The sequence below is a fragment of the Myotis davidii genome, unplaced genomic scaffold (assembly GCF_000327345.1).
Source record: "Myotis davidii unplaced genomic scaffold, ASM32734v1 scaffold1107, whole genome shotgun sequence".
In the NCBI taxonomy this organism is placed as follows: Eukaryota; Metazoa; Chordata; class Mammalia; order Chiroptera; family Vespertilionidae; genus Myotis; species Myotis davidii.
Genome location: NW_006300016.1, coordinates 455,232 through 468,657, shown reverse-complemented (window position 1 = coordinate 468,657; position 13,426 = coordinate 455,232). Strand labels below are relative to the sequence as shown.

The 13,426-nt window shown below is 37.7% G+C and overlaps 1 protein-coding gene across 1 annotated transcript in view; it reads left to right on the top strand.

Moving 5' to 3' along the window:
• CFAP47 (cilia and flagella associated protein 47) overlaps nt 1–13,426 on the top strand; it is a 458,234-nt gene that overhangs the window by 113,376 nt on the left and 331,432 nt on the right. The window contains 1 exon segment of the mRNA XM_015571970.1: nt 3,940–4,034. Within this exon segment, the coding sequence (XP_015427456.1) occupies nt 3,940–4,034 (95 nt within the window).

Genomic DNA, 13,426 nt, shown 5'->3' with positions numbered 1-13,426 from the left:
AAATGAATTGAGAACTTATATCCACACAAAATCTGCAAAAAGGTGTTTATGGTAGCTTGATTCATAATGGGAAAAACTTGGAAGCAACAAAAGACATCCTTCAGTAGGTGAACAGATAAATAATCTGTGGTACATCCAGACGATGGAATACTACTTAGCGCTAAAAGGAAATAAGCTATCAAGCCATGAAAAAATATGAAGGAACCTTAGATGCATATTACTAAGTGAAAGGAACCAATCTGAGAGGTCTACAAACTACATGATTCTAACTGTATGACATTCTGAAAAGGGCAAACCTATAGAGAGAGTAAAGAGATCAGTGGTTTCCAGGAGTTGGGGAAGGGGAGCGATGAAGAGGTGGAGCACGGAGAATGTTTAGGGCAGAAAAAATACTCTAATGAGGGATACTTATATATCATTATACATTTGTTTAAACCCATAGAATGTACACCACTACAAAGGATCTGTAATGTAAAGAGTGGGCTTTGCATTATAATGATGTAGAACTGGGCCTATCATTGTAGGTTCATCAATTGAAACAAATGTGCCACTGTAGTGAAGAATGTTGATAATGGGGGAGATTATGCATGTATGGGGGCAGGGGTATATTGGAAATCTCTACATCTTCTCAGTATTTCTGTGAATCTAAAGTTGCTCTAATAATAAATCTATACTAATAATAGAGGAATATGCAAATTGTCCAGGATGCCTTCACACTAATAGTAACAACCGAACAGCAGGCTGCATGGGGTGACCAGGTCAGCAGGGGGTTAGTGAGGGACAACCAAATGACTGAACAGCAGGGTGCATGGGGCGACCAGGCCGGCAGGCGGGTTTCCTGGACAATATATATCTATGCTAATAAAAGGGTAATATGCTCATTAGACTAGGTCGACTGGACATCTTCCGGTCGTCCTTCCTTCCTTCTGGACAAAGCCATGGTCGGGGGGCTGAGACAGAGGTGGTTAGGGGTGATCAGGCCAGCAAGGGGGAGCAGTTAGGGGCAACCAGGCCACCAGAGGGGGGGAAGTTGAAGGTGACCAGGCAGGAAGGGGGGGCAGTTGGGGCCAACAAGGCTGGTGGGGGGGCAGTTAGAGGAGACCAGGCTGGCAGAGGTGGGCAGTTGGGGGTGACCAGGCTGGCAGGGGGCAATAAGGGGCAACCAGGCTGGCAGTAAAATTATTTACTTATTTATATATGGGTTTATTTCTGGGCTCTCAGTTCTGTTCCATTGGTCAGTGTGTTTGTTTTTCTGCCAATGCCATGCTGTTTTGATAACAGGCAGTTAGGGGTGATTAGGCCGGCAGGTAGAGGTGGTTAGGGGTGATCAGACTGGCACGGGAGGAAGTTAGGGGCGATCAGGCAGACAGGCAGGTGAGCAGTTAGGAGCCAGCGGTCCTGGATTGTGAAAGGGATGTCTGACTGCCAGTTTAGGCCTGATCCCTGGGCATCCCCCAAGGGGTCCCGGATTGGAGAGAGTGCAGGCTGGGCTGAGGGGCCCCCCTCCCCCCCTGCACGAATTTCGTGAACTGGGCCTCTAGTCTATTAAAAAGAGAATTTGATTTGCATTTCCCTAATAGCTAGTGAAGCTGAGCATCTTTTCATATATCTGTTGTCTATTTGTATGGAAAAAGGTATCTGTTCAGGTCCTCTGCTCATTTTTAATTGGAGTGTGTGTGTGTGTGTGTTTGTTTTGCTGTTGAGTTATATGAGCTCTTTATATATTTTGGATATTAACTCCTTTTTGGAGGTGCTGTTCACAAATATCTTTTCCCATTTGGTTGGTTGTCTTTTTGTTTTGTTGATAGTTTATTTTGCTGTGTAGAAACTTTTTAGTTTGGTATACTCACATTCATTTATTTTTGCTTTTACTTTGCTGGTCTTTGAGGTCAGATTCATAATATCCTCTTTTTAAGACCAAGGTCAATAAGTTTTGTACCTATATTTTATTTTATGCATTTTATTGTTTCAGGTCTTATATTTATTTAGGTCTTTTATCTATTTGGAGTTAATTTTTGTCTTTGGTGACAAATAGCAGTTTAATTTCATTCTTTTGCATGTGTCTTTCCATTATTGCCAGCTCCATTTATTGAAGAGGCTTTCTTTTCTCCATTGTATGTTTTTGGCTCATCTTTGAAAATTATTTACTTATTTATATGTGGGTTTATTTCTGGGCTCTCAGTTCTGTTCCATTGGTCAGTGTGTTTGTTTTTCTGCCAATGCCATGCTGTTTTGATAATTGTCATTGTACCATAATTTGAAGTTAGTGAGTGTGAGACCTTTGGCTTTGCTCTTTCATTTGTTTATTTTTTTAATCCTCACCCGAGGATATGTTTATTGATGAGAGAGAGAAAGAGAGAGACATATGAGAGAGAAACCAATTGGTTGCCTCCCGTACTTGCCTCCACTGGTGATTGAACCTGCAACCTAGATATGTGCCCCGACTGCTAATAGAGGCTGCAATCATTTTGTGTGCAAGACAGTGTTCCCACCAACTGAGCCACCTAGCCAGAACTCAGCTCAACTTTGTTCTTTTTTCTCAGGATTGCTTTGGCTATTCAGTGTCTTTTGTGGTTCCATACCAATCTGGTGACTTATTTTGTTGTCTTTCTTTAAAAAATGCCATTGGGATTTTGATGGAGATTGCATTGAATCTGGGTATTGCTAATCAAAACCACAATGAGATACCGCCTCATACTTATTGAAATGGCTATTATCAACAAGACAAGTAATACATTTTGGAGAGGTTGTGTTGAAAAAGGAACCTTCCCTCATTCACTGCTGGTGGGAAAGTAAACTGGTACAGCCACTACAGAAAACAGTATGGAGGCTCCTCAAAAAATTAAGAATAGACTTACCATATGACCCACCAGACCCTCTTCTGTGTATCTACCAGAAAAATTTGAAAACATTTATTTGCATAGATATATGAACCCCCTATGTTCATTGCAGCATTACTCATGGTGGCCAAGACATGGAGACAATGAAAGTGTCCTGTGATAGAGGACTGGATAAAAAAGATGTTACATATATACAATGGATTACTACTCAGCCATAAGAAAAGATAAAATACTGCCATTTGCAACAACATGGATAGATCTTGAAAATATGCTAAATGAAATAAATCAAACAGCAAAAGTCAAGAACCATATGATTTCATTCATATGTGGGATATAAAACTGAAAGCAACAAATGAACAAATAAGAAAAATAAACAATAACTCATAGACACAGACAACTGTATGGGAAGGGTGTTGGGGGGTAGTAAAAGGTAAATAGGGTCAAATATATGGTGGCAGAAGATGATTTGACTTTGGGTGATGGGCACACAATGCAATATGCTGGTGATAAATCAATGGATTGTACACTTGAAACCTGTGTAATTTTATTAACCAATGTCACCACAATAAATTTAATAAATTTTTTAAAAAGGATTTTCTAACAGGTAATACTATCTTCTCTAATGTATTTTTACAGATTCCACCAATTATAATCTTTAATAGAATGGTTATTTTCTTTTTTCATGCATGAATGTTATGATACACAATCTACATATTTTTATTTATTCCCATAATTTTTCTGCTATGTTTTCTTTTCACTTCTGTACTGCATTGGTTAAACTCAGTATGTAGATCATTTTAACTTTGTTTACTTTTTTCTCAGCTCAATATTTCTTATATTGTATATTCTTTTATTGTCTCAAGGGTAGTTTTTTAAGTTTTGTACTTAATTACCATTAAAAATACAAAATTGGAATTTTATAGATGTGATAAACTAAGATATTCTAAAAATGTTTAAAATTTAAGTTTCTGTCTTACTGGCAATATATAAAAGTAGAAAATAATTGTATATTTTATTATTTCATGTTAAAAAGTATAAGTAAAAATTATCTATGAGCTTATATCTATTAATTTTCAGTTTATTTACTTTCTTCTCATAGTATTGCAAGCACCAGTGAATTTATCTAGAACTCAATTTATATTTGATATCCCACCATATGCTTTGAGGTATAAGAAAAGGGTCTCAAAAACTCAGGTATGTATAGAGAATTGGTGTAGTTTACAACTGTTTTTTTTGACTATGGTTTTTAGTTTATTGAGTTATTATGAAGCATATGTTATAAGAAGTCTTTCATTTTTTGAGAACTTGTGTATACATATATGTGTAATTTGCATAATCATATACATATATATCTAATTTCTCAAAAGTATGTATATATAAGGTGGGGCAAAAATAGATTTACAGCCTGCTGGCCTGATCACCCCTAACTGCCTCTACCTGCCAGCCTGATCACTCCCTAACTGCTTCCCTGCCAGCCTGATTGCCCCCTAACCGCCTCTGCCTGCTGGCCTGATCACCCCTAACTGCCTCTGTCTGCCGGCACGATCACCCTGAAACTGCTCCCCTGCAGGCCTGATCGCCACTGAGCCACACTGGCTAGGCTCAAGTACAATTTAAAGGAGAGTTTTCTCCCTTGATTGGCAAAGGACTCACATTGGCATCAAAGAAAAGGAACTGTGACTCTAATATACTACTTGGATTAGGCATGAATGATAATTACAGTCAGAATAAAATATATAATCCAGATAAGTCAAGATGTTTATGTAGCAGAATTAAAATGTGATCATATATAACATCCTATATAATAAAAGGCTAATATGCAAATGGTCGTCACGCCCTCATGTGTAACGGCTGATCAGCAGGAGGCTGCATATGCAGCAGGTGCGCACGGGTGGATGGGGCTGCATGTGTGGCGAGTGTGTGTGGGTGGGCTGGGCTGCATGTGCGACTGGTCACCAGGAGATGCATGGAACACCTCTCGGTCTCCCCCCGCCCCTGCTCCTGCGGGCAGCAGCGGCTCGCTCCCTCCTCCCTCCCATGGAAGTGGCATGGTTCCCATCAGCTCCTGTGGGTGCTCTGTAGCTCCCACTGGCTCCCACAGAAGTGGCAGGTGGCCTACTGTGTGCGATTTTGTGCACTGGGCCACTAGTCTATATAATAAAAGCCTAAGCAATCATTACATTGGAATGACCAGAGCAACTGGTTATTATGATGTGCACTGACCACCAAGGGGTAGACGCTCAATATAGGAGCAGCCCCCTGATGGTCAGTGCACTTCCACAGGGGGAGTGCCACTCAGCCAGAAGCCAGGCTCATGGCTGGTGAGCGCAGCTGCCACAGTGGGAGCCTCTCCTGACTCTGTGGCAGCAGGTACAGTGGGAGGGGATGAGCCAAACAGCACAGTGCCTGCTGCTTGGCACACTGCTACATCCCAGGAGGAGTCCCGGACTGCAAGAGGACACAGGCCAGGCAGAGGAATCCCCCTCTCCCCCCCCAGTGCATAAATTTCATGCACTAGGCCTCTAAAGTGATGTGTATATTACATACAATGTGTATGTGAAGATTAAATTGACAGAAGGACTGAGAATGGTAGGAGGAAGAGGAGTGAAACTCATCTTACATAGTGAGTAATTAAAGGGAATTGTCTAAAGTTGACAAGGAAAAGTAAAGATATAAATACAGTGTTTAAAGTGGCCAGGTGACTAATGGAAGAATTAAAATAATGCACATATCCAAAATTGGAAGGTGGAGAAAGGGGTGGAGGTAGTGCAAATGAGCTAAATCCTCATCTTTACTAGTGGGCAATGAAGACATGATGTCTGAATCTGATATATTATATGAAATAGCCATGTGATTGTCCAAATTATGTCCTCCAAATTTGTTTAATTGTTAATTCACAGACTGTGAAAACGTCACCTTGCAAAAGATACTTTACTGATGTTTAATGTGATTAAGATTAAAGACCCTGAGCAAGGGAGATTATCTTAGAATATCTAGGTGGTCCCATTCTTTTCACATGAGTGGTTAAAAACAGAGAATCTTTTCTGACTGTGACCAGAAGAAAGTGTGATGATAGAAGAAGAGCAGAGAGATGTTTGATGTTGCTGGATTTGAAGAATGTGGATGGAACCCACCAGACAAAGATTGTGTTTGACCTCTAGAAATTAGGAATAGCACAGAAAGATATGCTTTCCTAGAGCCTCCAGAAAGTGTCATAGTTTTTTCCAACACCTTGATCTTATTCTAGTGATATCTATGTTGAACTTTTAACCTAGAACACTGTAATATAGTAAATTTGTGTTGTTTTAAACCAACTATGTGGTATTTTGTTCTGGCAGCCATAAAAAACTCAAGTGAGCTCTATCAGTATCACATTTAGAATCAGGTATAACTATTAGAGCAAATCCAAATCATAATTGGCTGCAATTGCTTGCTTTTGGAAAGCAGAACTGTTGAAGAGGAGGGGTTGAATGGGGCAGCTGTTTTTTATAAGCATTTTTGAGCTATTTGTGCAACCTGTGTATAGTATTATTTTGATAAAATTAGAAATGGCACAACACATTAAAAAAGGTAAACAATGTTTTTCTATAGCTGACTGCATTGATTTTATTCTTAGGAAAAGATATGGAAAGTAGTTACTATTTTAGAGATCTTTACTAGTTCCTTAATTTCAAAATGAGAAAAATGAGTCATTCAAATAACTAGCATGATTTTATGTCCACCTTTTGTTTTAAAATATGTTGTTTTCTGTTATAAGGTACAAATGAACTTTGTTAAATAGTATACAAATATTAGAACTAAGTATTATTTCCGTGCTAAGAGACATCTAGAGTAAAATTGACTAATTTTTACAATTTTAAATACTTTAAAGCAATCATGCTTTAGGAAAAAACAAAGTACATTATTTTGTTGTGGTTACAATTGTACGGACCATTCTATACTCTTCAAATTTTTGAAGAGCAAAGTTAATTTAAGAAAACCTGAGGGGGAAGACAGCAGAGGTGTGGAGGCGTGGGAAGGGGTAAGGGTGGGGTGGAGGCGATCAATGGGGAGGAAACATGAACAAACAAAGGGGACATATGTAATACTTTCAACAATAAAGATAAGTTTTAAAAATAAAAAAAGAGCCTGGCTAGCATGGCTCAGTGGTTGAGCATTGACCTATGAACTATGAGGTTGGGTTGCAATTCCCAGTCAGGGCACATGCCCAGGCTGTGGCTTGATCTCTGGGGTGTATACCTAGAGTGGATATGTTGGGTCATGTGGTAATTTTATGCTTTACTTTTTGAGAAACCACCAAAGTGTTTTCCAGTGAATTCTTTTTTGTTAGTCACTTAACCTTACGTTTTTCATTGTTCAGTTGTTCTACAAATACTTATCCTTCTCTGGTTGGTTGTGTCAATTATGATGTTCTGTGAGAGATATGAAAAGGAAGTGATGCCTCCGACCTCTGATGAAATGCTACTTAAAGCAGCATGCAAAATAGCTGCTATTTATTCTTGTTCTTTTTGTCTGCAACTTGCCAGGAAATGTTTATTTAAAGACCCTCATATTCCCAGAATAGTGGTACACTGATTCATTTGTGGTTTCTGTCTATTCTGCCTTCAGCTTGATAAATGGCCACGTTCTTGTATTTATCTTGATGATAATGATGATGATGATATCACAGCTTGTTAGATGCATTCCTAGTGCAGGGCATAATGCTAAGAGGTTTACATGTTATTTAATCTTCATAATATACTTCAATATACTTCTGAAACGGATATTTTATTTTTTAAATATATTTTTATTTATTTCAGAGAGGAAAGGAAAGGGAGAGAGAGAAAGAAACATCAATGATGGGAGAAAAATCATTGATCGGCTGCCTTGTGCACATCCCTCACTGGGGTTAAAGCCTGCAACCTGGGCATGCGCCCTGAATGGGAATTGAACCGTGACCCCCTGGTTCATAGGTCAATACCCAACCACCGAGTCACACAAGCCAGGCTTAAATGGATATTTTACATCATTTTGTCCAGGACAAGGTTTAAATCAGTGAAGAAAGTTCACCTTGCTGGAGGTTGACAGGACAGCAGGAAGGTGCGGCTATGCTGGGGCCTCCCATTCCTTGGAAAGGTTAATATATACTCAAATGTGATTCTTTTGATTCAATGGACAAATTTGGTATTTGAAAACCAAGATTATGCCATATCAAATAAAAAGGGGGAAAGGAGAAAGCCTTCGGGAAAACCACTATGTAGTTTCAAAATCTATACCTGAAAAAATACATGGGAAAGAAATGACCACAAAAGCAGCATGCCATCACCTTCTAAATTATTTAATATTTAAGTGTAATATTTGTTATAAGTTACACTAGGAAGCTTATTTCTTATTTTAACTCTAGTATGATACTTTAATGCTGTCCCTTACACATATACATCTTAAACCTAAAAAAATGTATAGTAAGGATTATCAGCTTTTAGATCCCCAAGATAAAAAATTCTTCCTTTCCAAGATTCATCATGGTTGTAGTTTTTCAAATGTGGAAACTGTTTTGTGTCTCAGTGGATTTTCCTTGCTGCATTTGGTGCCAAGGGAAATCACTGATTGCTTAGGCAATAGTGGTATAAACTGTAACATTTCCTTAAATGAAAGCATGACTGCTGGTAGCATAGTAACAGGCAACTCTACTTTATGAAATATTGTAGGTTTTCACAAAATGCTTATAGATTTTAATATGATTATAGGTGTTAGAGGCACCTCTCACCGACACCAGAGAGGTATTACCAGACATCCCCTTATGTTAGTCGGAGAGGGTTGTTCCCAACCTTGATCCTTGTCTTCTCATATAAAGGAATTTATACAAGAGACCTTGATTGCATTGTATAATGCCAATTTATTAAAGCTTGCACTTTTATTAAAGAAGGAAAGCAAGCAAATCTATACATCTGGCTTATGAAGCAGAGATGGGTTCTCAGCTTTTCTGAAAAGTGAGTTGGCTGGGTATCTGAGGCATTGTATGCTCTCCTGTCTATAGGTTTCAAAATTCCTTTGCTGAATATTTTGGTACACATAGATTCTCAAGGTCCCTTTTTACTTTGCTGTAGCCTTACCAGAATTTCTGAGAAACACCTGGATATTAAACACCAAGTTTCTTAGTTAGCTCCTCTGATTCAAACAGCCCCTCTGTTCAAACTAAAAGACAAAGATAAGCTACTTTCAAGGCTGCATTGTTGCATCTCCCTCCTCCCTGCTGTGTTTACAACTCAGGGATAATTCCCACCAAGGAGTTTCTCATTATTAGAAAGTTCCCTTCCTCCTTCCACTTCAAGCCTCTTTTGAACTTCATAACTTTTGCTCTAAGAATGTTTTACAGGCTAGGGGAAAATAAGACACTTCCCTAGGACATCTGCAGGACTGTCTCCTGGGGTGGAAGAAACACATAAAAAAACTGTCTACTCAACTTCAATACAACACAAACCCCTCCCTTCCTTGTCACCTAGCAACAACCTCTGCTTAAAGAACAGGCTACCATTTATGTCTTGCTCTGTATTGATTAGCAGTACTTTCCCTTCATGGAAAGTAAAATAAATTTCCTTTCTGCATCTCTTCTTTTAATTTTGAATTCTTCCACAGCTATTGTCACTAGCCAAAGCCTAACTATAATAGCTTTAGAAAGCTACTTTATATGCAAGAGCAAGAAAAGTCAATTCATGAGATAAGAAATAGAAATGGCCAGTAGGTAAATTAAAATCTGTTCAATCTCTAGTTGTCAAAAAATGTACACTAAAATGAGATATAAATTTATTTATTTATTTATTTATTTATTTATTTATTTATTTATTGTTGAACAGGTGTATGCACATGGCACAAAATTCTAAAATACATAATTATATACAATTATACAATAAAAAGTATATTTCTCTCCTCCTATGCTATCCTCCAGCCACTCCCTTCTCCTCTCCAAAATCAGCTATCATTACCAGTTGAATATGGGAATGTGTATAAATAAACACTTACACATGTATATATTTTATATATATGCGTGTATGTACATATAAAATACATAAATATATACTATTCACAGTGTTCTACACCTTGCTTTTTGCCCCCCTAACAGTTATTCCTTTAATTTTTCCATATCTATACATATAGCTGCTTTGTATTTTATTCCATTAAAATAAAATAAAAATTATTGACTTTTTGGGGCTCATTGGCTAATAAGCTTGCCTAGGTTTCAGGTGTACAATTCTATAATATATCATCTATATATTGCACTATGTGTTTGCTACCCTAAGTCAAGTCAGAATATTTTTTAATTTAGGTTTGTCTGATATTTAGCACCTGACCAGACTGACTTTTATTTTCCATGGGGTTGAGAAGTATGTCAGAGAGGCAAAATGTTCTTTTTGTCACATCATGTGAAGGGATACTAACATGACTTTGATATATATACCAAATTTCCAGTTATTTTTCCCTTTCCACACTATACTTTGGAAGTGAGTTGTCAGTTTCAGCCCACACTCAAGGGGTATAGGGTCAAGCTTGACTTTCTGGAGGGAAATCTTTTTTGGAATTTTTCTGTTAAGAAAAATTATTTCTTCCCTTAATTATTTGCTTATGTATTATATAATATATCACTACAAACTCACATGTATTTATTTTATATTGTCAGTTATAATCCAGCATCCCATTATTTATTTTGTTGCTAAAATTGTTTCAACTTTGGCAATTGGGAGCTCTTTTATTTTTATGTATTTATTTATTTACTTGTTGAATCTATTTTTACTGTTGAAAGTATTACAGATGTCCCCTTTTTTATCCTTTCACCTCACTATTTTCTGTGTCCATGGGTTATGCATATATGAGTTCTTTGGTTAATCTCTTCCCACCTCTCCCACATCACCCTTTCTTCTGAGAATCTTCAGTCTGTTGCATGTTTCCATGTCTCTGGATCTATTTTGTTTGTCAGTATCTTTTGTTCATTAGAATCCATATATGAGTGAGATTATGTGATATTTGTCTTTCTCTGACAGGCTTATTTCACTTAGCATAATACTCTCCAATTCCCTCCATGTTTTCAACATTGGGACCTCTTTTAGATTGGACTTTTCACATACTCTCGTCATTATAATTTTTAAGCCTTCTCTTATTTTCTGGTAGTACAAATGGTCTAGGCCAGTGGTTCTCAAACTTATTTGGCCTACCGCCCCCTTTCCAGAAAAAATATTACTCAGCGCCCCCTGGAAATTAATTTTTTAAAAATTTTAATAGCAATTAAACAGAAAGATATATGTATTAATGTTTCTACCTTTTTCGTAAAATATAGTAAAGAAAGGTGTAAAATAGAAACATTGGAGTTTGAAATTATGAAACTATTTATTGAACTCAGAATAGAAAGGTAATACAAAAAAAGTTAAAACAAATGCACCTGTGGCCATCACCGCCCCCCTGGATCACTGCAGCGCCCACCAGGGGGTGGTAGCGCCCACTTTGGGAATCACTGGTCTAGGCTAATCTTTCATTTTATTTGTTCAAGCTCTAGAATCAACATTTTCTCTGAGAAGCGTTAGTACATTTTATGGGGGAATGAAATTTAGAAATCAAGATCTCTGCAGTAGGTGTGCTAGGTGCTACTGGGATATCATGTGTTCTAGACCTATTTGGCAAATAGAGTAAGGAAATATTTGTGTGTACAATAAACCATGAATACACATATATCTATAATTATCTACCTACTAGAGGCCCAGTGCACGAAATTCATGCACGGGGTGGGGGGTGTCCCTCAGCCCAACCTGCACCCTCTCCAATCTGGGAGCCCTCAGGGATGTCCTACTGATGGCTTGGGCCCGCTCCCTGTGGTTCTCTGCTCTCTTCGGGGCCTGCCTGCTCCACACCACGGCGATGGGCAAGCAGGCCCTGCTGGGTGCTGTCTGTGGGCGCACTTGCCTGCTCACGGGTCGCCGTGGCGACAGCTAAGCAGGCCCTGCTGGTGCTGCTTGCAGGCCGTGCTTGCTTGCTAGGTTCACATTGCCGGGGTGATGCTGCCAGCATCCTGCCCCGGCTGCTATGGGTGCCGCCATCTTTGTTGCAGAGTGATGGTTAATTTGCATATTACTATTTTATTAGATAGGATTTTTATCATCTATCTATCACATACATCTATTTAGCCTTTGTATCTACATGCTCTCTCTCTCAACATAAGTTCAAAATGGTATCTCCGACTGTGACTCTAATCTAGCACTACAAGGTTTATTCCACTCCTTCTCCCTTGCTTATTTTTCACTCCTTTCTCTCTCTGACAGTGATAAATCTGGCTCTCTAATTTATTATTTATTTTTAAAATTAATTTATATATTATTTAACCCTACCATGCTGATAAAAGTTTCATAATTTTAACCAGTAGCTTGTTAGAAGTGCTAACACATTTACCAAGTTTATAAAGAGTAACTTTTTGTATTTAGCTTAATAGTTTCTGTTCAAAATGTAGTCTTCCAAAGTTATTTAGACTATTCCTCCTCATTCCCACTAACATCAGTGAGGTTATTTTATACATTTGTAATATAGTTTGTCATAGTCTATGATTCATCTTAGGATTCCCAACATCTTGGCTGATTGTTTAAAATTTACATACCTTTAACTTCACACTTTATTTTATATATTTGTATGGATTTTGAAAAATGTGTAGAATACTTTATGTACCATTTCAGTACCTTACAGAACAGTTGCATCACACCCAAAATTCTGTGTAACACTTTTGTAGTCAACTATTCTTCCTCCCACCAATAACATGGCAACCACTGATTGTTTTTTTGCATCTACATAATGTTGCTTTCCAGAATGACAGATAATTTAATTGTATAATTTGTAACTATTTGGGTCTCATATCTTTGACTTAGCAAAATATATTTGATATTCACCTATCATTTTTATGAATACTTTACTTGTATTATCACAGAATTTTATTCTATTGTTCACATATAATACAATTTGTTTATCCATTCATTAGCTGAAGAAAATCATATTTGTTATTTCTAACAGTGTTTGATGATTATGACCAAAGCTATTATAAAAATTCACATACAGATTTTTGTGTGGACATAAATTTTCTGTTCACTTAATTAAATACTTAGGAGTGGGATTACTGGGTCATAGGCTAGGCCCATGCTTAACATTATAAGAAACTCAAACTGTCTTCCAAAGGGGCTCCTCCATTTTGCATTCTCACAATCATGAATGAAGGTTTTTGTTGCTTTGTATCCTTGTTAGTTAGCAGCACTATTTTCTTAGTTTGGGTTTAACTCAGTCTCTATCCTTTGTGTACTTTTCATAGCTGTTAATAAGCTATAAACATATTTGCATACTCTTTGTTTACCTAACAACCCTTTTATTTTTTTTTCAGTGATTAATATTTTTTTTATTGTTTTATTGCTTACAGTATTACAAGGAGTATTACATATGTCTCCTTTTTTCCCCACCCTTGACAATCCCCTGGCCTCCCCTACCCCCACAGTGTCTTATATCCATTGGTTAAGCTTATATGCATGCATACAAGTCTTGGTTGATCTTTCTCCATCCTCCCCACCCTTCCCTCTGAGTTTGAGCAT